The sequence below is a fragment of the Falco peregrinus genome, chromosome Z (assembly GCF_023634155.1).
Source record: "Falco peregrinus isolate bFalPer1 chromosome Z, bFalPer1.pri, whole genome shotgun sequence".
NCBI classification, from domain to species: Eukaryota; Metazoa; Chordata; class Aves; order Falconiformes; family Falconidae; genus Falco; species Falco peregrinus.
In genome coordinates, this window is record NC_073739.1 from 72043010 (window position 1) to 72069286 (window position 26277).

The window sequence follows — 26277 nt, forward strand, 5'->3', positions numbered from 1 at the left end:
CTTTGACACTGTGGCTATACTTCCAAGTTATTTAAATTTGTGAAAGATAGGTCTTCCTGAAAATTTAAGTCACTGGGTAATTGCTGATCACATTTTGGAGGTCAGAACATCGCCTATACCGAGGCCTAAGTCAGAAAGAGTGAAGCACATGTGAGACTGCAGTCTTGCAGCTGCTCTGGCGTAACTATTGGTCCCCATCTAGCAATATGAAAAAAGTTTGAAGAATTCTTTACTTAAGGAGTTCTCACTTTCTACATATGTGAAAGGATGAATTCTAATGGTTGCGTTAGTTTTTCTTTTAGAGGAAAGTGGAGATGGTTAGTATCTTTATTCTGTCTTGCCCAGCTCTAAAAGAGCTGCCTTAAATTGTGTAAGCTTAAATTTAAATTTATTAGCTTAGTATATAGCAGTCACACTCTAACATAGGCAGTAATTTGCTGCAATACCTATTTATGATGTTGCTTGGCAATCATTCTGACCTTCAACTTTGTGTTGAAATTACTTTTCCTTATGTCTCTGAATGATTCATGTAACAAAATAGACTATATTAATATCCAGATTATTTGAATCTTAAGCATTGCTAGCTGAACCTGCATGCTCCACTTAACATGAAGACCATACATTAGAATCATGAATTGAAGACTTTTACGTGAAAAAGTAAGTAAGTCACTATGAAATGGGATCATCAGTAGCTTGCTTTACAAAATACACCTAAACTGCAGCTTTCAATATCAAGTGTTACAGGCTGTTCTCAGACTCTTGGAGCAATAGTCCTTCAGTACTCTCTGGACTCCTGGCTAAGTCTATACAAAGTACTGATGGCTCGGGGGATTCTAGTGCTTAGTACCATGCTAAATTCTTCTCCAGCCGTGCCTGTGTGTGCTTGTGCATCTGCTGACCCATGCAGAGGAATGTGCAAGAACTAGTCTTTATTGCTCAAGGTAAGTGCTTGTGTGAAATACATCATCTTTTTAAACTATTTTGTGAAAACTTATTTTTTGCAGAGTCTGCGTCCGTTCCCGCTGTTGGGATGCATGTATGGTTGTAGATGGAGGAACATCTTTTGAGTTCAATGATGGGGCAATAGCTTCAATAATGATTGATACAGAGGATGCACTGTGCACTGTTCTACTGGAGGAATGAAGGATCCTAGTGTCTTCTGCTGAAACAGTTCTGGATCCAGAGAGGGAACTCTTGGGGAGAGCACATTGCAATGCTGCATTATTTTGGAAGTTGTCCTTTTTGGATGCAAGAGCATTGGTGGAAGCTTGAGATGCTTTTCATTCCTTTGCTTTGGGGATATTTAAGCAATTTTTGCATCTGGTGTAAAAAAAATACATCTGAAATCTTACCTCTAACTTCAGTGAAAATTGACATTCTAACCTGTAAGGCAAACACGAAAGAACATCTTTTTAAACACAGGCAGATGGGTTCAAGTATTAAGTCCGTAGCATTAAATACTCAGATGTACAGTTTTTTAGTAACAGTCTGGGACTGATGAAACTAAACACCTTCATACATACACTTTTGTAGAAAAGTTGGCTGTCAATCTAGCAATATGATGCAAGGATATATAGATTTTGGTAAATCCTGATGTTGACGTAACAGGAACAAATAAAAAACTTTTGTATGCTTTTAAAAACTTTTACAACTTTGTAGTTTCATACAACTTGTGACAATTTTTTTTTTCCTTTTCCAGTATTTTTTCTACTTTGTAGATTTACATCAAAAGTCAAAGTCTGGTTTAATCACGTCTTGAATGATGTAGCTCTTACCTTTCCTCTTTGGCTAGAGAGGGACTTAAACCAAGGGTTTTCTTGAGCCATTTAATATGAATATACAAACTTATACAAACTACAGGAGACATTGAAGTATGACATGCTCCTTCACTGAATGGATTAGCTGGCTAGCAGGTATTCAGTCACAGTAGTGTATGTAGGCGGCTATCATCACGAAAGATATTTGGGCCTTACAAAGTTGAATGGTTTGGAATTTTAGGTTCAGAGTTTGTAATTGAGGAAGAATGATATGTACTGGGTGCTAGTAGTTGGAGCACAAGTTAATGGATGTCTTCCCATTTCCTAAGTGTGTAATTTTAACTTACCCAGAAAGTTTAAATTTCCAATCCTGTGCTGATCGTTACCAATATTTAATTGGCAGCAAATTAATTCTAACTTTACGTGACTCTGATCATGTGTTGGGTAGGCAAGTTGATAACAGAAAAAAAAGCTCTGATTATAGAAGAGGAAATGACTTTCTAGATGTTTTAGAGAAACTGTGAACTATGATTGCCTTTGAAAGTCTATGCTGATCGTTGCATAGATGAGGGGGCAGAATTTGACAAAATGAAGATTCCTGCAGTAGTAACTTTTCTGCTACATGACTTGAAACAAATGTGTTTTGTCCTGTCTACTACAGATCTATTTCCAAAAGTGAGTTTTCTTAAAACTGCTTTTGAATGAAGAGACTTCTGTAACAGATGTTCTCGGGTCTAATGTGAATGTTCTCCAGCGTGGCCAATCAGTGTGTCTATTGCCAATCACAACATGTAAATTGATCTTTATAGGTGGAGAAAGTGGATAAAACATCTTTTCCTTCTGCTACTTAAGTCTCTAAACCAGAATCAGGCCAATCAGTTCTAGAAGAATGTGATACTGATGGAGCTTTCTGAATATGCTATCACTGTTTGTGTACATTTTATCTTCTAAGTGTGCTGCAGACAAGAGTTATTTACACCGTCAGTGTGAGTTGTCATGATTGCAGACCAGAAGGGGAAAATCAAAGTAGATAAAACACTCTTTCAAAACTTAGTAAGTTCAGGAACTATCAGAATAACACTCTTAATGTCTAAAATAATCTGCAAAACTGGTCTAAAGGTGAAGATGCAAAAGACTAATCTTTAGAAAGCTGGCTGCACAGAGACTAGGGTGTTGTAGTCACTCCTAATCCATCTGTAACCAGTTAAGGGTGGTTTATGTGCCTCCGTCTAGTACACTGGTCAATACGCTGTAAAGGTTCAAGAACGCCCACCACCCACCAATGCCATTAACACAAATTTAGGACTTCCTAGGACCTCACCAGTGTTAGATCAGAGGTTTAGGTATTGAAAGCATCCTTGAATACCTGCACAGACAAATTAATGGCAGAAACCCTGTCCCCATCATATTTAGAGACATTTGTGTGCAGTAACATTTTAATGGAGACTATTAGTCTGATCAGGGCGCATACCTAAGGATGCCTCTCATTCCTTATCATGACTGCTGAGACTAAAATGCAATGTTTTCAGGCCCTGCAGACCCAACGTAGAGATTAGTAAGAGATTTCAGTCAAATTCCTAACTTGCTTAGCAAAATGGAAACCTGACCTGCTCGTGAGTGGCCTCTACTGGTTTTGTTTATATTTAATTGCACTTCTGTTGAAGCATTTACTGGTGAATGCTTGATTTACGTAACTAGGATGATTCAGAGATGTAGAATTAAATAAACAGTAAGCAGCTACCCTTTTTAAAATAATGAATTCTAGAATCCTTTTTAAGGATTCTAGATTTAAGGATTTAAGAATTTAAGGATTAATAAAATACTTTATTACAAAGGATTGCAGGACAGACACCTAGTACGTATTCTGTAACAGGACTGAGTATTGGTTTCACACTGATTTAATCTGCTGCAACTGGCAGTGAACTCTGTACCTCTTCTACTGGCTGAATCAAATCCATGGTCTTTTCATTTAGTGCCAGTCCACACTGTGTTCTACTAAACTAGACCTGTCATTCTTTGCTTTTTTTTCTTTAAAAAAAGTGGTGTTTATATGTTATGTAATAAAAATTAATCAACACATGAAGCTGTCCTGTGCCTTATTTCAACTTTCAAAGGTGTTTAATGCGCTCAACTTACTTACTGTACAGTTCGTTTTACACTGTTTCATGCTTTAGGTAAAATGCAGAGACTTACCTATGTAGCAGTTTTTGGTGTGGACTGCTCAGGGCTACCAAATAACGTTTTTCATTCAAGAAAAGGTCAGTGGTGCATCTTACCCAGAGGACCTCCATTATGTGTCTGATACAACTACCATCGGGGCTGCAGTAGAAACGTGTGTCCTCTACCAACACTGAACATGGTACTTAAACAAATTTGGGACTACTCCTTCTAGCTAAAGCCACACTACTATTCCAATTCTGTACAGGGTTTTAAAGCACTGTCTATTAAATGCTAAATGTACTGGTGGTAACACCCTGTCCTCTAAACCACTGTTTAGATGTTGCTTGGACAGTTTGTGGGGGTTTTGGGTTTTTTTTAGACGCACAACACAAAGTTGGTGGCAAGTCAGGGAAAGTCTCCTCCCATTCATCAGTCGTTCTGTACAATACAACAATTCTTTAGATCTTTATTAAATGCAGAAGTTGTATGGGGTTAAATTGTGCATAGGGAGAAAAACAATTTACAGTAGTGCTGTGCTGCAAATATTTACTTTTTTCTTGGAAGAATTCAAGTCATAAACCTAAGGCTACGAACTGTGGAACAGTGGAATATCCAATATCATCCAGCCTCCGCTCCAGCTTTGATGAGGTATGTCACCCCAACTCCTTTGTAAGGGGCACAGACACATTAATGACTCAAAGTCTTACACTCTGTTCAATTTAATAAAACCAAAACCAACTTAGATTAAAAAGGCAATGCTGTATTTGCTATACCACAGAAAGTCAAATTAAATATCAAGGTCTAGTAACACATAGTTAACAATGTGCTCTGTACTACCAGGTATTTATTCCCGAACTCTTCAGTTTGAGATGGGAAACACTATACCTATGCAACAGCCCCACAGTAGTGTGGTAGGCTAACCTTAAACATCCACGTAACAAGTGACAGGACAAGAAGACATGGTCTCAAGTTGCACCAGGTGAAGATCTGGATTTGGTATAAGGAGAAATTTATCTGAAAGGGTTATCAAGCCCTGGAACAGGCTGCCCAGGGAAGCAGTGAGTCACTGTCCCTGGAGGTGTGTGTGAGGCAGCACTTGGGGACATGACTTAGTGGTGGACCCAGCAGTGCGAGGTTAATGGTTGGACTGGATCTTGAAAGTATTTTCCAACCTAAATGATTCTATGAATAAATTCACCACCTGCTTGCTTGCTGCATTCATAGGAATAACAGCAGCATATTAGCACCCTACATGGAATCCAGGGGTTGCCCTAGGACTTCCCAACTAGCACACCTGCTGGAACATTCCAGGCTTACGCACGAGGACCCTGCAGCAGCTACCCTGGCTACCTGCTAGCAATACAAGCGCAACACTGAGGGTTGCTATGGGGCTCAGTCAGACCCAATACGGACAGCAGTGGTTAGTTACAGATACAAGAAGTGCAAAGATACTACAAACATGCTATTATAAAGTGATGCCTCAATAGCACCAAAGCATCTCCCTTACAACACTGTTACGCAGAAGTCCCAGGTTTTGCTTTTGGTCTGAGATCCAGAACCATTTGAGCCCTCCTCCTGCAACGTTTCTGCCGATTTATCAGATGGTGTTGAAAGACCTTGTTCTTGAAAGGAAGCAAACATTACAAAGTTTTATCTGAGATCAAGATCACTGAAACTACATTAAGGTTCCGTAATAGTTAATCGGAAAACCTAGCACCACAACCTGGAATTATTTATAACCAGCTTCTACATTTACAAATGCTTATTCCAAATGGGATCTTCAGACTATTTTTTTTGTAACAAGAATACAAAACCCAGATATTACCTTTGTGGCCTGCTAAAGAAAAACTTCACTGTAGCTCCTTAATACTGCTGCTGAACTTTGTACTGAACAGTACTGAGCTGCCTCTCCACTCCTTTACATGTGGACATCCTTTCCCCTATTCACGGTTTTCAGGTTTGGTGAATTCAGACTCGGTCTTCTGTCCCCCTCACAAACAGTAGGTAGCCTCTCATCTTACTGGATTTGAATAGGTTTAATATCATTAGTCATTCTGAGTTCTGCAAACTCAGACAAAGACAATTCCTTAATAAGTCTCATCAAGGTACCTAGCACTTCTTGTAAGACTTTTCAGGAGCTCTAGAGCTGAAAGAGCTAACCATAAGCATCTTTAGGACACCTTAAAGCAACAAAAGCTGCATCAGAACCTGCAACAGTTGCTAGAGGCTCACACTGTTAATCATTGTCATTAAAGAATCTCCCTTGTAAAAAAGCAACAATAAAAAGCCTAAAAGAAATACTACAATTGCTCACAGATAATCAGATTTCTAAAGGCTTTATGTAAAAAAAGAAATACTTAAAAAAATATTTATGAAACTACATTAAGGCATAAACCCAAGTTAGAATGATTTTTAATAGTAACAGTACTATGATTAAAGGTGCTCCAGCACTCTGCTGCTTAAGGAGCTCCAGTACACAGCGTGTCCATTGCACCCAGTGCATTGTACATGATCATATGCCACAAGGATTTCTCAGGATTTTCAATCTGCATTTGACGCCCCAAATCTCATGGTTCTTTTTGCTGCTAACAGTTGGCCTTGCGATACTTGTAAAGGGTGAACAATTGATCTTGATGCCAGGAAGCATTTCCCTGAGGAGCTGTAAAGAGCTATCATTCACTATTCCAAACACCTGAAGAGTCTTTAATGTTGGAATTTCACGAAGTTCTCTAGAAAGAGAAAAATATGGAAATAATCATGAACCTGAGAACATTTTTTTTTGCAGTCTGTACCCAAACTTGGTAACTGCATTTCTACAAAGTTCTAGAAGGTAAGCACTTAAGCTAAATTCTCCTTCCTACTTTTTAAAAGCACATACTTAACTGAAACTAGTTCTCTGTACTGACAATTCAGGAAACCTGCTGAGTAAATTGCTTCTTACTGTTCTTTCTCAACACAGTGTAAGCAGACTGGTTCCTGCCCCTTCATTTCCCTGGGCTGATTTATTTTGGTCAAGAAGGAATTGCCCCAGATGAAGTTGCAGGATATGGGTCAGGACACAAGCCCCTAGGTACTCTCAGCCTCCAGTCTGTTACAACATACCAGTGAATAGCTAGCCCTGGCTTCTTGAATGCTTCATGTTTGCCCACTCATCACGTGAACTCTCTATCTGTAAGCAAGTGTTAGGCAAAATTGACAAGCAGGCACGCAAGGTATCATCATGACAGCACAAACTGCTACAGAAAAGTTTCTTCAGATCCTCATTTTGGTAGTCCTGTTCCTCTCACAACCTCTTCCTTGTTGTTGATCATTTCTGTAGATTGACATCTTTCCTGAGAGAATTAAGTTGATATAGTAATAATACAACAGAATGACTGATATACTAATAAAAGGCAGAAAATACCCACAAGCAACTAACTCTAAGCTGTGTTTCAGTGGCAACCAGTAACTGACACAGGTGCACACAAAAGCAAAGGAGTATAAACAGATTAGCTAATCAACTGTCAACTCTGTTAAAGGTTTTCCAAAGGACTATCCCTTCCTTGTTACATAATTGAAAACCTAATATTGACACTGATACTGGTCACTGGCAGCACTGGAATCTCCAGCTGTACCTCACAGTAATGAGTACCAGTAGTATAATGCCATTAAGGGAAGACCAATGGACATACTGATCAGCAAGTTCTATGAGTACAGACTGAGATCACAGAGAGATTATCTTGGATACCTTTGGTTCCAGTCTGGATTCTCAAAGGTACATGCTCTAGCAGTCAGGTTATTTTATCTCAGCTCCTTATTCTTCATACCAGTAAGTTTTTCAGAACAGTACTTGCATTTCTAAACCTAAAATAAACCTAGTTTAAAATAACATACCCTCTGCATGAACAGCAAACCAAAGCCATTTAGAGATTACTTACATTAAGGAAGCAGGTGATATCTGGTAACATCGGCTAAGACACAGATGTTGTAGAAAGATGAGTTGATGAAAATACCAGAAGCACTCAGGCTTTAACATCACACTGTCACTGTACATGAGAGCATATATAATGGCGGTTTAAGTATAAAGCAGCAGTAAATTCGGTGTTTCCAAAATTCAGGCTAAAAAAATTAATGAGTTTCAATTTCTTTTTCTACCACTGAAGTGTTTTTTTGCTCAGTATGGAGGTAACCCCTTTCTAGTGTGTGTGTGTGTTGTGTGGGAGGGTGTCCTGGTTTCAGCTGGAATAGAGTTAATTTTCTTCTTAGCAGTCAGTGCAGTGCTGTGGTTTGGATTTGGTGTGAGAATGATGTTGACAGGACACTGATAGTTTTAGTTCTTGCTTGGTAATTTTTACGTTAAGTCAAGGCCTTTTCAGTTTCTCACGCCCTGCCAGCGAGGAGGCTGGAGGGGCACAAGAATTGGGAGGAGACACAGCCAGGACAGGTGACCCAACTAGCTAAAGGGATATTCCAAACCATATGACATCATGCTGAGTGTATAAAAGCTGGGGGAAGAAGAAGGAATGGGGGGACACTCAGCATTATGGTGTTTGTCTTCCAAAGTAACCGTTACACGTGACGGAGCCCTGCTCTCCTGGAGATGGCTGAACACCTGCCTGCCCATGGGAAGTGATGAATGAATTCCTTGCTTTGCTTGTGTGCATGGCTTTTGCTTTCCCTATTAAACTTCTTTTTTTTCCTCAGCTCAGGAGTTTTCTCACTTTTACCCTTCCGATTTCCTCCAAAACCCCACTGTGGGGGAGGTGAGCATGCAGCTGTGTTGTGCTTGGTTGCAACCACAACAGAGAGATTTTGATTTTCACTGAAGGGCAAGTGAAGCAGAAGCTTCTCTGCAGGCAGATATTCTGCAGCAGATCTTGTCTCGTGCCATGAAAAGACAATTACTTTACACATTAAGATTTCAAAATATTTTAATTTGACTAGGTTAAAACCTAAATACACTTTTTTTTTTTCCTCAGTTCTACGGCCAAGTAAAAAATACATATCAGATGAACTAAACCTTCTCTAGGATGCTAGGCTTATAAACTGTATGCATCTGAATGCTTCCTTCTACTCTACCTATCAAGTACTATCACTTGTGAATTAACAAATCCTGTATGTATGCAACATTTATGCCAAAGTAACAAGAAATCTTCAAGTTAGTTACCTGCTTCAGATTAGGTCATGCCAGATAGCAAATCTCTTGTAGGTTTAGCACAGAACATATTTTCTGGTTGTTCAATCCTACACAATCATGCATTATTACTATATAGTTACTGCACTGTAGTAGAAGTGGCAGTCCTCTGAACCAGAGCATTTAAGGACCAGGTGCACAGGTCTCCTTACCTTAGATCTAAATGGGTGAGAGAAGGACACCTTTCCACCAGTGTTTTAACGTCTGAAAAGAGGTCACAAAGAGTCAGTCCATCTTCCAGTAAGAAAAACATGCTTTATACAGCCTACTCACTTCCATACATGTTCATTTCTGTTAAAAAGAAAACTTAAGGCTTAAGAGCATATAGTCTGCCTATCAAGATACTTCAGGATACAGGGACTTCTTTTAATCCTCAGTAAAACAGATCTATTTAGTCCAAAGTAGTGTCCCTAAAAGTCAGTTGCACCAGCATCTTACTAAGTAAGTGATACTGCTGTAGAAATCTACCGAGACACAGCAATGGTGAGATGCCTGAAACTCTTACTAGTCAAAAAACACCAAAAATTTTCCACACATCAAATACCCTTTCAGACCATCAAGTTCTTCAGGCATCTCAATTTCTACCCACAGAAAGTTCTCTTCCCCTTTACAGTTATGGTTTTCCTAATTTAAACTGTAAATTCATGATACTATCTTTTCATTGTCTGTAAACAGCATAGGATCACCTGTGGCTCAGATATCACTGAGGCCACTGTTACTAGCAGGTTGTTAATCAACATACAAGAGGATTTTGGTATTTCAGAATTCACGTATAAAACCTAAAGAAAACAATACCTAAATTATGATGATTAGTGAGCTACTGAAATCTTATGCATTAAAAATTGCATTGAAACAGAGTAAAATTACTCATAGAAAGTGTTCTGCAACAGAAGAGCTCTACACATTGTCTCTAATGGTCACATCAACAGAAGGTTCAAATTCTTGATTTTGATGAGATTGTGTAGCATGTTTGTTTATGGGTTTTGGGCTGAGGTAAAAAGAAGACTGGTGCATTTCCCCACAAAGGAATGCATGCCAAGGTCTGTGTGACGTTTAAAGAGAAGAAAAGAGAGGTTACCACTGGTATGTTGCCTATCTCCTTGTCAGCCAATGCCCTGGCATCACATTTGCTCATTGAGAAAATTCACTTCTCTGTACCACCAAAGCCATTTCATCCTTTATCTATATCCTTGCCCATTTTGTTGTGCCCTCTCCCCAAATCTAATTTATCTGCATTTTCTATTACCCTGCAACTTTACCTAACTTTTCCTCCTAGAACTCTTAGCAAGTAAATGGTTAATATTGATTACTGAGATGATTTGCCTTTCAAATTAAATGGTATCTGTATGACAGCATGTCAGGCTGAAACTCAAGTAGTTACTATGACTGATGTCTTTTGGAAGATGCTTCAGCCCCCACAACAGCAGAAGCCTTAAGAAAGCTCCAAAAACTATCTGGAAGGCCAATGCACAGTTTACAGTGGAACATGGGATCCAGCGTATCCAGCTTTCAGGACTTACTTCAGAAGTAAGGGCTGTACCTTTCAACTGAAGATGACATGAGCTTTCACCTCACTATTATTTAAATTCAGAAGGCAAATCATCTCACTTCTCATGGCTGAGCCAGAGACGGAAGTAAGATTCTCTGACAGCAAGAACATCAAGCTATATAGAGCACAGAATCAGTGTTGGTGCATGATTTTTCTATATGCACAGTGGATGCCAACCAGAAAAATATATAAAGCCTGCTGCTTTATCTTATAGTGAGATAAAAGGTTTGCCATGCTGTCATTTACCTTGTATTTGTAGATTCTGTCTGTATCCACTTAAATTTAATTGCATTACTTTTGAAGTGATGTGATTGACTGCTGCTTTGACATGGGTGGCTGTGAAGTCACACCAGGACAAGTTCAGCTCCTCCAGCCTACACACAAATGAACAAAGAGTTGTTTGGGAGAATCACCAAAACAGTGAGTTCTGATATTATCTATTAGAGTTGATACTTTTAATGCAAAAACTTGTAACACACCTGCTACCAACTTCCTGTATTCATGACTACAAAATCTGGTGTGACAATAATTAAGCACTAGAGCCGGTTGCCCAGTGAAGCTATGGAATCTGTGTTTGGAGGTTTTCAAGATCCAACCACACAAAGTTATCATCAACCTTGCCAGCGCAAGACCAAGCTCTGGGCAAGGGGTTAGTGACTTCCCAAGGCCACTTCCATTAGGAAGTGATATGATTCTCTCCCGGGGACTGCCACGAGGAGACACTGTCTTTTCATATTGCTTTTGGGTTTGTGACCTAAATCTGTTACTACTGAACAGATGTTCACATTGAGAGGGAAAAAAGGCTATCCATTACTAGCAGTGGTCAGATGACCAATTAATCCTAATTGGCATAAAATACTTCATAGTTTTATGTAAGCATTGGTGATGCTGTAACCTTAAATCTCTTTACATGCTTGATTACCTACAGCCAATCACCATTCAGGGCTGGAACAAAGTCTTTTGTGTGCAGGTGTTGTAGATTTAACCAGAGGACCGAGACAGTGAACAGCCCAACTAGAGCATTTAGCTGGCAATCTCTGTATAAATTAAAAACAGTTAAATCACCACTAGCATTCTTAGGATCAGTTTTGCCATCTGCTATTCGCTGTGCACTGTACAGACTGCCATTCTCTAAATAGCTCATGATCCAAGGAATCTGACCAAGCAATAGAAAGCATTACCTACCCATGAGAGGCAGAAAAAGATTAAGGCTTTGTCTGTCCACTAATATGCCATTTGACTAAAAACATGCTTTTCCAGAAGCAAAGATTAAGTAGATTGTCCAGCATCTTACAGGAAGTCAGCAGAAAGATCACGACATAAACTCCAGACTGACTAGGGCTCAGTTCAATGACTTCCTGGTGGCAGATGGTTTAATCATTGGAGCTGTCAATCTGAACACAGTGCTTCATAAAGTAGGTTACTGAAGGATTATTCTGTCTTGGATGGAAAGGCACAGTGTTTTTGCCATTCATGCTGTACTCTGTTTGCAAAGGGAGCCCTGGGACTCCACTTTTCTGTTTCAAAACACACACTCTACTATGTAAGGGTCACATACTGCTTTCATTAAGAAAATCAAATTTACATGATATCAAAGGAACATAAATGGGGTTAACCCAGCAAGACTTGCTTTAAGGATGATTAAAGAAACTCATTTAAAAATACTGAAGTTCATCTTTGCTATTAAAGAAGAAAATAACTTGATGGGAAGAAACTATCTGACTATTCAGCTAATAATCAGCTGTTTGGCATTCAGGAACAGGCTCATAAAAAACATAGAGACAAGTACAATTGGGATGCCTATGGAAAAAAATACAAAGGATCCTTTTTCTCAGGAATAGCAGTAAGCAGCAATAGTAAAAACTATTTTTGTCTTACGTAGAACAGCTGTTCAACATCAGCTTCAAGGCTTCTGCAGAAAACCCCGAGCACCCACAGAGATTTAGTCGCATCAAATCAGGATTCTTAGCAATGTTCCTGTAGGGAAGAAAAAAGAAAAGTCTAATAAAATTTAAATGTTGGAACATTGTTTGCATTGCTAGGATGTGTGATTATTTTTAAGAGTTAAGATCCCAGGCACAGAATTATTGGTTAAACATGCAGCACCTTATTTTTAGTAAACTGACCAACCTAAGAGTCACTAAGGCTCTCAACTCTGCACTTGCTGTATCACCGTGAAGTGTCAAAGGGGATACTTGCTTATTTACCTGACATTCCTGATAAGTCTGCATATTTATAAACTGCTAAGTTTAAAAGGAAACAATGTATTTTCACCTTGTCTTTGTCATATACCATTAAATACACACCATGGTTTTATTAAAGATCACTATACCTCTAAAAGACAAAGCAATCACCACATTCTGAAGTCACCTCTGCAAGATGGAGGTTATTCCTGAAAAACACACACATCCAAATAGCATCCCCCTGAATGCATTTGTTTGCCAGACTAAAACAGGCTTGCAGTTAGCGAAACTTACATTTGTATCTACATTCGTACACAAGGCAGTAACATTTCATCACTGGTGCCTAGTTAGTACCCCATTTTCAGACACTTTAGTCTGGTATCAAAAGCCAGACTAATGGGTTTGTTTGTGCTTTGTTTCCCCGCCCTGGAGTAAGGAAGGCATCAGAAAGCTCCAAAGTAGAAAGCAGGACACCCAGAGTCTCTGCCACCTGACCTATGGTCCCTGGCACTTCCACAATCACCTGTGATTGAACAGGACATTGACTGCACACCCATTAAGTGTCTTCCCAGTTTAATCGACCAACAGTTATCTGCTTGACAGAATCTGTGATTTTCCAGACAAAGTGGAGTTTAAGAAAGAAGTGAGAAATAGTGCAGAAGCACAACAACCTTCTGGCAGAAGAGTTACTTATACCCCTTAAAACAGAAAAAAACCTTTATGCCAAACACAGAAGTTCTCTTAGGAGCACAGAAATAGGAAAAAAGGAGCTCTGCTATGCAGCTTGGCTGCAGGAGCCAATCTCCCCCTACTCTGAGGAATGACAAAAAGCCACCAAGAAACACTCTTCCAGAGGAGTGTTTCCTCCTCGCCTCATCTGTTGGAGGACAAGAGAGGAAAGAGGCAGCTCATTTAGCCTGCCAGGTAGGTCTGTTAGGTGCGCGAACTGGCCATTTCAAAAGACTCCCACAATGAAAAACCCTTAACTGCATTCTTTTGCTAGCCTGCACAAAATGATAGCACCAAATAGAAGGTATTTACTGAATATTCCAAACATGTCACTCACTTGATGATGTTGTCAGAAAGTACTAGTCCCTCCAAGCTGAGGTTCTGCAGCCTTTCACATAGACAAAGAATACTCTGGAGATCTGCCACAGACACTGTGCAGTTTGACAAATCCATATGTTGAATTCTGAGAGATCTACAAAAGGAGAAAGGCAGGTTACTAAAACTGCAATAAAGCCTGTTCTACAAATTCCCCATACCATAAGTATACCCCATACACTAAAACAGTGCAAAGCTTGCAGATCATAATTATACCGTTGTATTCCGCTGTACACTGGACATACAACTAAGCTCACCCCACCTACTGCTAAGGTACCAACTAAAACTGCACAACTCTTATCTTCAACGCATTTAGAGGATTCATCATAATACCTGAAAGTCTACTGTGCTGGAGTTAAATCACTTTGATCTTCCCATATAAAAATGCTGGAGATGCTGACAATTCTTCATGCTACAAGATATAAATTGCAAGTGGATGATGGTGCTTGATACTTTCGAAAAATCACATTAGCTTGGTTTTAAGTAACTGACAGGTGAATACAGATCCTCTAATTTCAACATATGCCTAACCACTGATCAGCTCTTCTACACTCCAGAGACAGCACAAATGCTACTGCTGGCGGAGATCTTAAACCCAAAAATACACAGAGAAACTAGGAATATTTGATATGTGGTTTCAGGATCCACAACATGCAGAAAAAGTCTTACTTGCTTGTTTTAAACAATGGATTCCCAATATAGGATCTTGGGCAGCGGAATGCAGTAACACCTGCAGGCAGCAACTGTCCAATCACTCCTGGCAGCAGATTTCTACCAGTCAGATCAAGAGTATGCCAGAGAGATTCATCAAACCTAAGGCACAGAATTTTACTTGTTAGTGATTTAGAAAGGGTCAGAACTATGAGTACAACCACAGAAAGTTTTCAGTGTCACAAAAGACTGACAGGAGGGAAAGCCATTTTATAGAATTTACTAACGTTAAAATATGTGAGCCATCTTTTGATTATACATACGTATAACCCCCTTCCACATAAACCGAATTATGTGTGAATAAACAAGGTAAGAACCAGATCATTTAACAGTCTATGGAAGCAAATGTTTTCTTAGTACTAAGCGATGATAAGTAATACTTACGAAAGACGATGCCATCTCTTGCAAATCACGGAAACTTTTAGCAAGTCATTTAGAGGCAAACATGCAAAGATTGCCAAAAGCAATTCATCTGGAAGTACATCCCAAGAAACACCTTTAGTGAAAGAGAAACGTGTTTCAGTTAAAGCTGGTTCATTTTTCCTGTTGATCAGATGCCTTGTTTGGCTTGGTTTTAAAAGTACCTCTACAGTCTCCCTCTAGACTATACAGACATCAGCCCACTACTTATTCCCCTTTCAGCTCTTCATTGTAGGAAGACAGTACCATCTTTGCCTAGGTATGACTGGCAAAGGCAAAGCTTTTGATAACAACAATTTAGCGTACATAATAAAGTTATACAAAACCAATTTCACTGAAAAGATGACAATAATCTTTATTCACATACTCACTTTTGAAACTGGCATTTGCATTCTAAGGCTTGTAGGGTCCTCACTTTCTTTTTCTTCCCCTGCTGAAATGCTCATCCTTCCTGTGCATGTCAGCTCCCAGAAGAGAGCCCAAGGTGAGCTATGCTTTTGCACGGTATACAGAGAAAACCAGGTACTGCAAACTGCTCGTTAAAACACACATGCTAACTACCACCGCCCCCAGCGTTATCTGAAAGGATGTGGTGCATCTCAACTTCTCAGGGAGTTAACAGTATCAGTAGATACAAGGCTCCAGAAGGTGTTGCCATGTACACGGGAGATTTCTGGGTGGTGGAGCTCAAGAACAGCTGCCAGTGATCCAGCACTGTCTCATTTAAAAGCAGGGCTGTCTGAGGGTATTCCCACTTTTCATATGACAGCCTAGTGTCTGGAGCAAGCTATTTCTTTATTGTGCATTCTGTAGTCACTGCAAACTGAAAATACATTTTGATACCAGAGGAAGGAATACAGCATTCTATAACCCCTTCTTCAAGTGCCCCAGGTCTTCAGGCTACAGCCCTGCTCTTTCCCTCCCAGTCTTTTTCCAGCCCAGGAACCTTACACCCTTTACTGCACCTTCCCTGTAGCTCTCTGGCAGAGTTCCTTGCCTTGCTCACCACTCGGCCCCAGCAGAAGACAAGATGCTGGGCCCCTGGCATACCTCAGCCTGCACTGCAACAGATGCGGAATGGATCCCTTTGGTCTCAAGGACCAAGTATCTTACTGCTTAGATGCTTAAGTATCAAGCCTCGCTGGGTTTCAAAGTTGTACTGGGGACAGCAGCACAAACAGTCCATATTCATCTGGCAGCCACTGCTGTGCCCTGAAGAGCTTGGCCCTGCTTGGTATGTGGCAAAACATCTCCTGGAATAGGTCCCTTGGGCAGAGCAACAGATGCAACTTCAGGCCCTGCTGGGCAAAGGTGGCACCCAAGTCCCAAGCAGCAAGAGCTGACAGACACAGAGGTATGCCGCACAAACCCCTAGCACACAGATGGGGGCTGGTGGGGCTAGGCAGGAGCCAGCCATGGCTTACATGAGTCTCAGTTCTGGAGCCTGACGTACTGCCTCTAGTTAAAGGCTTACATAAAGGAGTATTTATCTGCCCAAGCCTGAATGCCACTAGATCTAAAAGTGATACTCTGCTGGGAAAGAGCACAAGCCCGCAAAAAATGAAGTACTAATGACTTGTGATACCCACTCTCCATCTCTACTGAAGGGTGAACAAAACCTGGACCGGGGTGACAGTACCTGACTCTGCCTCTTGGAGCAGCCGAAGCCGACGCACAATGATGAAGTCCTTCACCTTCTGCCGTTTCGGAGGAGGACAGGACGAAGACACCAGCAAGTCCTGTGGTGTGTTTTCATTGCCCAGCTTGTCTTTCTTAAGGACGGACACTCCCAGGCCCGAGAGGGACTTCAAGGTCTTGCCGGAGTCGCAGTCCCAGGTGAAGCTGCTGGAAACATTGCTGGTGAAGGATGGTATCTCCTGGAGGTGTTTTCTGCAGAGACAGCAAAACCCACAGGGCTCTGAAAGTACCGCCAGACTGACACCAAACACAGGACGGGGCTCCTCGCACAGAACCCTCTGACAGTCGCGCATAACCCACGTCCCCCGGCAGGGCGATGAGCAGCGCTGCGCCCGCAGCGGCTGGAAGCGCAAGCAGAGGCCACCGCGGAGGCACGTGCTCGCTTCAACAGCCCGCCGGGGACCAAGCGCGCCCCGCTGCCGGGCGGCGTGAGGGGGCGAGCGGGGGGACCGGCGAGAGAAGCCGGCGAAGAGGTGGGGGCGCGGCCCGACCGCCCCCGCCCCCGCCCGGGCTTCTCCTCCCGGAGGGGCGGCGCGCGGGATGCGCGGGCAGCGGGCGCTCTGCCGCCGCGCGGGAGGCGGGGGCGGGGTCCCAGCGCCGGGCGGGAGCGGCGCCGCGCGGGCTGTGCCCCGCCAGCAGCCTGCGGCACGCGCCTCCGGGGCCCCAGCGCCCCCCGTCCCGTCCCTTCCCGCGCCGGACACCCGTGGGGTTCCCGCGCGCCGGGCGGCAGGGCTCACGCGCAGCCCGGGCATGGCGCGGCTCTCCCCCACCCCGCCGGCGGGCGGCGGGCGCCCCCCCCCGTACCTGTGCATGGCGGCAGCCCCGCGCCGCGCCCGGCGCCCGGCCGTGCCACCCTCCTCCGCACCGCGCCGTCGACCCGCGCGCCACGGTCCCCCGGCCGGGCGGAAGCCGGCGGTGCCCGCCGCAAAGCCGGGCGGAAGCCGTAGTTCGCCGCCGCGCACACCTTTGCCCGCCGCCTCAGCGCGGAGGGGCCGTACCCATCGTACCTTGCGTTCGCCTCCGGGGCGGGGCCGTGACGACAAAGCGCCACCGGGGGGGCGGGAGGCTGGTGAGGGGCAAATGTCAGCGGCCCCTCTCGGTCTGACGCGGAAGGAAGCGGCCGCGGCTGTCGGCGCGGCTATCTGAGCCCTCGAACAGAGGCCGGCGGCGGCCGGGATGGAGGCCGGCGGCGCGCCGTGAGGGACTGGCTCTGCCTGCTGAGCAGAGGGCTCTGGTTGTGGTGAGGGAGCGGCGCGGCCCAGGGTGGCAGCGGGCGGGGGGGGGCCGAGGCCGGATCGCCGGGGCCGCGGGAGTGCCGCAGCGCCGAGTCACGGCGGGGTGTGTGTGTGTGGGTGGCGCTGCCGGGGCGGTGGGTGACCAGCGTCGGGAGCAGGGGGGCCCTGGGCATGTCCCGGGCGCCCTTCGGGTGGGAAGCGGGTGCAGCGACCGTCGGGGTATCGGGGGGCGAGGGGGACATGCGGTGTCGACGCGTCCTTTTTCCGCTCCGGGGCCCTCATTTTTCCCTTCTTTCAGGGACCCCAGGCACGTAGGTTACAGGGACGCGTGTTGGTGTCTGCTCGGTGCCTGCAGACTTGGATTCTGTGCACCTTACAGGCCAGCCGGTATGCAGCTACCACCTTTATGGGCGTTAATGTGCGGCGGTTTGGAAGACCAGAATTCTGCTGACAGTGACGTTTTGCCGTGAAAGGTTTTTCCCGTGTTTCAGAAACGCCTTCGCTGTGAAGGCCTAAAATTTGATTGTATATTCTGGTCCTGTCCCTGACCGTGCTCGTTTAGACTCCACAAGCCTCACACCGTGTATGTGAGGCTATCTTTTGGTAGTGCAGCTCTTCACGTTTTTTTTCCAAACTGCTTGTTTTGAAATCGGTGAGGCTGGAAAACTAGCACTGAAGACACCTATTACTTTGCTCTTAGTCAGATGCTTGCTTGTAAATGCTGTCCTTTGTTTACTGCATAACGATGGAGAGATGTGCCTATAAAACTGAAGTTAGTAATGGAACGCATGGCGAATTGCACACAGCTATTTAGTCAGGTGTAGACAATGATGTGACTCAAATTAGCATTCATATAATCTTAAAAAAGAATTTCTGATAACTGTTTCCAGTTTTAACTAAACTCATGGAACAGTTGTTTAAAGGTTTTTGAAGGGGATAATCTAATGAAAGAGAAGTGTTTTTTTAGTTTGAAGAAGTAAAGTGATTATATTTAACCTGTTCTGCAGCCACTTTTTTCTTTGTCAGTCTTTGCTTTCCTTTATTAATGTGTGGGAAATAGAAAGAAGACTTTGCTGAAAGGGATAAAATCGATTTATTTTTTTTAAAAGCTCTGAATTAACAAATAGTCTTATGTTTGCCTTATTGCAGTGTTAGGGTTGTGATCATGTGAGTGACTGCCTTACTGCCACCTGTTTTATGTGATTGCATTAGTCTGGCAGCCCAGGAAGCAATTTCTGTTCTTTTTTTAGGTTCTTTTTGCAACTCTACAGCTTTTGTATCTGATTCTATTTTAGTTCCTCCAAGCAGGTAGGTTTTTTGATGTGTTATTTCCAGACTACTCCTGTAAACCCTATGAAAGCATCAGCTTCTGTGGTACTTAATATCCTGTATTAGAGGACAAGGCAGCATGATGTAAAGCAGATAAACTTCCAGTGGCTTTGTATTGATGGTCTCTGCTTGCTTTTGAATGCAAAAATATCTGTGTTCCTTGGTCTTTAATTTCGTGCTTCTGTGGAGAACCTAGTTTCCCACCAAATCAGAGGATATTGCTGTTTTGAACGGATTTGGCACAGCATTTTTATTTTTTTTCTTGTCATTAGCAGATACAAACCTTGATTCCCTAAATATTGATATATGATCAATTAAATATTCAGTCAATTTAAAATCTTTTCTTTGTTGCAAGATAGTTGAGATTACAGGTACTAATAAAGTATTAATCAGTACATAGGCTAGTGTTTCTTAGAAGAACAAAGCAATGCAAATCATATTGTTTTGATTAATCTCAGAGGTTTGATTTGATTAATCTCCCAAATAGTGCAATCAAGTGACTTCTCTGGCTGGTTTTCTCAGGCAGTTCATGGCTATTTTCCTTCTTTAGATAGTTTGCTCCCTGTGCTGAGATTAAGCAGCTTTTCATCTGTCAGTTGTCTGCTTATAAATACTGTTTCCCTGAGCTGCAAAGGTCAATGTTTAATAAGGATGTAAAAAACTCCTCCACCCCCACCCCTTCAAAACCTGAAACCAAACAAAAAGAGAAATACCAGCAACACGCTAAGCAGACTTGGATATGAAAATGGCTGAAGGGATTATTTTTGTTGTTGCTTGACCTCTTGTTCTCTGAGATTTCTAAAATGTGAAGTTAGCCCATTTGGTTGTTTAAAGATGGAAGTGTCAAGGGCTCTTAGTGTGGGGCAGTTCTGTCTGTCAGTCCAAAAGGTTTGCTTATGTCTGAAGTCTTACTTTAGGATTCTTAGCAGCATAGCTTTGCAGAGCAGGGCAGGCTTCAGAAACCTATTACAGGTGTTGTGGCATACTATTTTTGTTTTTGCCAAGTGAAATACGCTGGAAGAAGCTCAGTAGGAGCTCACACATCATTCCCTGACAGAAAGGCAAAAGGGCAACACTGAACTGTCTGTTGGTATTTGGCTGGAGATGGCAGCTTTCAGTTTATACTTGCCACCGAGTCGTGAATTCAGCTTGAGGGAGATGCTGTCACACAGATGTTTCTTTCAGTATGCTGTGGCTCTCACTCAGTTTTGTCCATTGCTATCTTTGATACCTCTTTCATAGTTTTGTAACTTTCTTGGTGACAGTTTTTTTCAGAGGTAATTATGGCATTTAAAATACAAGGTAAGGCAAGGAAATCTCTAGCTGGTTGGTTCTTCAAGTGTTTTAACTGAAATATCCCGCATTTCTAGAAATGTAACTTTTCCAAATCTGTTCAATGATCTTTACCTGTGACAACTTCAGGAACAACAAAAAAAGACTGCAGTATTCTAGAAATGGTTGAAGTACCAAAGATGTGAAAGCCAGAAGCCTGGTGGCTGTACTTATTGGTTGGAAGAAGGGTTCGCCGGAGTTAAGAAGACGCTCGATATGAGATATGCATCTTGCTCAACTTTATTAGTTTCTAACACTACTTATATAGAACCGATACACATGCATATTCGTAAAGCAGAAATAAAATTGGTTAGTAGTCTCTAAGCGCGCGCGGTTCTCACACCCCTAATTATCATGACTAAAATAAGCATTCTATCCATGTAGCTAATTGAGTTGCTGTGCTTCAGCCTTGTAGTTTGTTACTCCCTATTTTCCCATACGGGTCCCCATCTTTCTTGGCCCTGCACCTGCTTTCCCAGCAGCTGTAGCTTGTTACAGCCACGGCCTGTTGGCACAACATAATTACTTGGTCTCAGGATTCGAGAATAGCTCAAGGCTACCTTCTTGTTAACTTCTGCACAGCAACTTCAGTACAATTCTGATTACAGGCCTATTCTAATACCAGGCCTGGATTGTGCAGATCTTCGGAGATTCTAAGGCCACGCTTCTGCAGCCATTCTTCTACATTTATTACTAATTTTTGAAGGACAGGGAGAACTACAGATTGGCAGACTAGTCTGCTTCCTTTTGGTTTCCTGAAAAAAATCTGGAACGAAAGCTGTTTGTAAGCATCTAGAATATAATAGCTGAGTAAAAGACAGCATCAATTTGTCAAGGACAAATTTTTGAAGTAATTAACTAATTTCAGTGGTAGGTCTACTGTATACGAGAGGATCAGTTGATGTCTTATGTTTGGTCTTTAATAGGACTTCTGATTCTGTTTCTCAGTATGCTTTTCCTTGGGAAGAACAGTTGGGAATAGCTACTGTTGTGATTAAGGAGGCCAGTTCCTTGTCAACTACTTTTCATGATTTTCACAAAGAGTTTCCATCATGAAATAATGTGATTATTAAAACTTAGAGGCGTAAAGCTAAAAGGGATTGTAGACCGTTTTGTGTGTGGTAGTGGAAATCAAAATGCCCTGAAGATTCAGAAGCCTCTGGGAGAGGAAAGGGTACAAATGCGTAGAGTTTTGTGCCTGCGCTTAAGCAGGAACACCCAGCACCCAACAAACATGGGATCGAGAACAGTGTTGCGTTTCTTAGAGGGAAATAATTTGGAAAGCCTAATAAGCTGACTACATGAAGGGGAATCACACAGGTTATACTTCTTTTTATCCATATCAGTAAGCCATGTGAAGCAACGTTCACCCTCAGTACAGGCCTTCTCAGGCATTGGCTGGGATACTGCGTAGGTTCCAGCACACTGTAGAAGGAATTGGGTAAGCTGGGGAGACAGTCATGGGCAGCAATGAGAAATCTGCAGAAAGTGTCATATTAGACTGACTGGAAAGAAATGAAGCACCAATTACATTAGTCTGCAAAATGAAAAATCTGCTGGTAAAATGTTTCCCTGCAGAGCTTTAAAAGACTAAAACTGGTACAGTCTGATCTGGGATTTCTGATTAAAGGGGTACTGGACTCCATGTTACTGTGACCAAGGCCTTTTCCTCACAAATACACTTCTTTTTTTAAAAAAAACTTTTCTTTAAGGAGATGTTACTAGACTGTCTTTGTTGTTAAATTTGGTGCTATATAAAAGCTCCAAGAAAATGTCTTTTTTTTCATTCCCTGCTGCTGCATTTAGTAACTTGAGTATTTCTGCAACAGACAGGATAGTTAATTCATTTGTAATGTAGATAGTCATGAGTGTGCTTAGTGTTCAGCCTGGCAAGGTAATTTAATACTGTTGATAGTGGGGAGTCTCCAAGGGAATTAGGTGTGAACTGAGCCATTTATGGTGCTTGCCAAGAGTTATTAGCAGGGTTTGGACTCTAGAGGAGTTTGTGTCAGAATTTTGGAATGAATTTCCTACGTGGGGGTAACCAAACACTTCCATTCAAAAAATTAAAAACTGTCTGATTTTGTCTATATCTGCAACAAAGCACAAAAATCCTAAGCCTACACAAGAGCATGTCCTTCCTTTTCACTGGTTAAGTTGCACTTCCAGTGCCACTGTTTCATCTTTGATCCTGTTTGTATTAGTCTGTAGCTGCCTTGCTCTCCAGAAACAAGAGCGTGCCAACAGACACTCTTCCTTTCAGAGTGAGGAATTCCGTTACTTTTTGTCATTGGTTCATAGGAGCATCTTCTAAGCAGCTGAAGGTTGTGCAGTACAAGGGAACTCTTGTGAAGTAGTTCACTGATCTCTGGAGAACATTCTTTATGGGTTGTGAATCTCAAGTTCACTGATCTCAGGAGAGAACATTCTTGACGGGTTCTGGAATTTCAGGCAGCTGATGCTAGGGAGCCATGTGCTAATAGCAAGAAGCCTGTCTAAATGAAGTGAAGAAACAGAACAATAGGTAAGGAGCTCACCTTTCTTTGAGCTAACCACCAGGTTCATAGGCAAACGCTGGCCAGCCCCACAGGAAGGCAGGGCTTTACAGCCTGCAGTAATGTATTTTAAGGTTTGATTCTGGGAGTGCGGGTCCCTGCCCTGTTAAGCAGGACTTAGCTCACGGGAAGAGCTCCTCTCAGGCACTGCATTTCTCACCCGGTGGACTTTTTTCCCATTTAAGCTACCTCTGCGGAGAGCTAGTTTTTAAGACCTTCTGTCTAGAAGTTTTGAACTGTAATTTTGAAGATGCGTGCACGTTATTTCAAAACAACTCTTACCTGTTATCAGTTGCAGTCTGGTGAAAATTAGGCCTTTCATTTTGTATTTCAACATTAAAATAAAAACCATGGTCAGAACCGTGCTCCTGTAGCAGACACTACAGAGCACGAGGCACCTTGGGCCCTAGTGACCCGCAACAGCAGGATTCCACCGCAGCCTCCACCCTCCTGCGTCACATCCAGGACCAGACCAGAAGCTTTAGCAGCTGCAGACACGCACAAGCAAGGTCCGCACGGACGAACTGCACTGGATGAGAAGCTTTGGTGCCAAGGTTATTCTTTCTTCTGTTTTAGCAGTAAGAGGAAAAGGTGCAGCCGAAAATGGACCTGTAATGCAAATCAACTTCTGGCTTCAGGGCTGGTGCTGTCGTGAGGGTTTGGGCTTCTGTGACAATGGGACATTCCTTGACTATAGCCTGTTAGAGAGGAACGGGATCCACCTGTGTAGAAGAAGCAAGGGAATCTGTGGCAGTAGGCTGGCCAGCTTGGTGGGGCTGGCTTTAACCTGAAGGACTGGTGGGCATGGGTCCAAAGTGGCAGTGCTCACGCCGTCACACCCAGCTGGGGAATAAGCCAGGCCAACCAGAGCAGCAATGTATGTTCCTTAGCAGCCTCCCAAGAGCAGAACCAGGCGGCCAACGGCTTCAACTGCCCAGTAGTTTTCAGTAGTGCCCAGTGACACAGGACACGGGCAACGGGCACAAATGGCAACACAGGAGGTTCCGTCTGAATCTGGGGAGAATATTCTCTACTTGGAGGGTGACAAGAGCCCTGGAACAGGCTGCCCAGAGAGGCTGTCGAGTCTCCCTCTCCGGAGTCATTCAAAACATGCCTGCGTGTGATTCTGTGCAACCTACTGTAGGTGAGGCCGCTGTAGCAGTTTGCTTTGATAAGGCAAAGCAGCTTGTGTCTTGGAAAATGAGTTTAGCTGTAGGTGTCAATTCCCTTTCTATTTTATCATATTCAGTACTTTTTTATAATCTTTTTGGAACTTTGCTCATCGTAGTAACTAAGTGCAGCATCTTGCACAAAAGCTTTACACCTTCTGTTCTGAGAGCAGCTTTTTAGGTGTGACTGTAGTAAAAAATTGTGTAGGTGTTAGTAATGGAGAATACAGTGTATAATTTTTTTGTTTACGTAGTATAAGGTGTGGCTATAATGGGCACCCAAAGCTACATATGTCAGATAGCACTGACTTAATGACCTTGGTATATAGTATTTAGTTTTCAGTAATTTTTTGAGGTGGAGTTTGCTCCTGTACAATAAATACAGAATACTGTTTTCTGAGGAAAAGAGAGTGGTAGAGTAGAATGTCAAGGACATGCTTAGAATAAGTGGTTAGGGAGTAGATTAAATATCTCTGATTCATGATTTACAAATGATCTAGCCAAAATGTAGTACAAACAGAACGTAAGGGGGGGGGGGGTGCTTTGACATAACAGAAATGCTAATAATTTGATTAAAATGTTAGATGAAAGGGAGAAGATAAAATGTGAGTGTGCATCTGAGAAAAAATCAGGAAGGTAGCTCAATCTGGTTTTTTTAATATGGGATACTCTGTGTATAACAGCTGATATGGAGTAAGCAGACTGCTCTACTATTTGGGAATTAAATGTGAAAGTAGCAAATTGGGGAGAAAGAAAAACTTCAGGAAAAAATCGGAGAATGATTGTTCTGTGTGTTCTCAAGGAAGTACTGCCATCACAAACTTTGGAATTTTTTAGCGGAAATATGACAGTTTTCACTGCTCTAGTTCCTTCATCCATAACAGATCTGCTTAAACAGTATACTGAGAAATTCATAAAAGTAGTAGTTCAACAAATTCTGAAGGGATTTAAACGTAAATTGAGGAAAAATTTAGTAGTAGCATTCTAAAGTTCCAATGAAAGGTGAAATCACTGAAAATCCGACACTAGGGAAGCCATAGCAAAAACTATTTCAGTTAAATCAAACCAGCAATAAATGGTAATCTTGATGAAGCAGCATGTCAGTCTGACCAGAGTAATAAACTTTTTTGTTTAACATGTGAAGTACCTGTGGTAAAATGTTGCTTATTGAAAAGGTCAGGAGCAGTTTAAGTGAAAATTTAACAAGTCAGTGAAATTTTCTGTAGTAGTCATGCAGCTCACTGGCCCTTTGCATAATAGCATGCTACTATGAAGATGTATGAACTTTTTAGGCACTTGTGGCAGTCCTGACTATAACGCTGAGTAACTAAACCCAGAAAGATGAGCAAAGCAAAAACATATCATGGTAAGACTATTAATGAATGGGTGAGACCTTTGCTTCTCTGAAGAACAGGAGAGGAGCAGGAAGATGAATTATCTAGCATGTTACCTCCTACCACGTGAAATTTCAAACCTAAAAGAGGCGCATGCAAGTAGATTTACATGTAAGGCCCTTTATAGGCAGATACAGGACCAGCTGCATGTTCACAAGCCCTGGCCCTCATGGGGGACTTCAGCCATCCTGGTATATCTTGGAGGAACAACACAACAGGGCATAGGCAATCCGGGAGGTTTGGGAAATGCATTGACAACAACTTCCTAATCCCAGTGACAGAGGAGCCAACAAGGAGAGGTATTATGCCTGACCTTGTTCTCACCACCAAGAAGAGGCTGGTGGGGAATGTGAAGCTCGAGGGCAGCCGTGGCTGCAGTGACCATGAAATGTTGGATTTGAAGATCCTTAGGACAGCAAGGAGGGTGTACAGCAGGATCACTACCTTGGACTGCAGGAGAGCTGACTTTGTCCTCATCAGAGATCTGCTTGGTAGAGTAACCATGGGA

The 26277-nt window shown here is 42.5% G+C and overlaps 3 protein-coding genes across 8 annotated transcripts in view; 2 read left to right on the forward strand and 1 right to left on the reverse strand.

Annotated features, from left to right (window-relative positions):
• Nucleotides 1–3836, forward strand: part of NADK2 (NAD kinase 2, mitochondrial) — a 35139-nt gene extending 31303 nt beyond the window's left edge. For all 4 annotated transcript variants that reach the window (XM_055791545.1, XM_055791547.1, XM_055791546.1 and 1 more), the window contains exon 12: nt 1005–3836. In XM_055791545.1, coding sequence (XP_055647520.1) covers nt 1005–1143 — 139 coding nt within the window. In that variant the 3' untranslated portion in view covers nt 1144–3836. The remainder of the gene's footprint in view (nt 1–1004) is intronic.
• A 2476-nt stretch (nt 3837–6312) lies between these two features.
• SKP2 (S-phase kinase associated protein 2) lies at nt 6313–17727 on the reverse strand. Of its 2 annotated transcripts, XM_055791549.1 has the most exons (10): nt 17560–17727; nt 16697–16947; nt 15022–15133; nt 14596–14739; nt 13889–14023; nt 12518–12616; nt 10886–11013; nt 9243–9294; nt 7835–7942; nt 6313–6646 (listed from the first exon to the last, which is right to left on the reverse strand). In XM_055791549.1, exons 1-10 carry the CDS (start codon nt 17565–17567, stop codon nt 6430–6432), a joined length of 1254 nt encoding a protein of 417 aa, XP_055647524.1. In that variant the 5' UTR covers nt 17568–17727; the 3' UTR covers nt 6313–6429. The 2 variants fall into 2 exon arrangements, with proteins under 2 accessions (XP_055647524.1, XP_055647525.1); XM_055791550.1 differs by lacking the exons at nt 14596–14739; nt 15022–15133; nt 16697–16947; nt 17560–17727 and adding an exon at nt 14260–14338.
• A 130-nt stretch (nt 17728–17857) lies between these two features.
• The window catches only part of LMBRD2 (LMBR1 domain containing 2), a 45694-nt gene continuing 37274 nt past the window's right edge, over nt 17858–26277 (forward strand). Inside the window, exons 1-2 of one of the 2 annotated variants that reach the window (XM_055791543.1) lie at nt 17868–17995; nt 18289–18377. The gene's annotated coding sequence lies outside the window, so the exon portion shown is untranslated. Of the gene's footprint in view, nt 17996–18288; nt 18378–26277 lie in introns of both variants that reach the window. The other variant, XM_055791544.1, reaches the window with a different exon arrangement.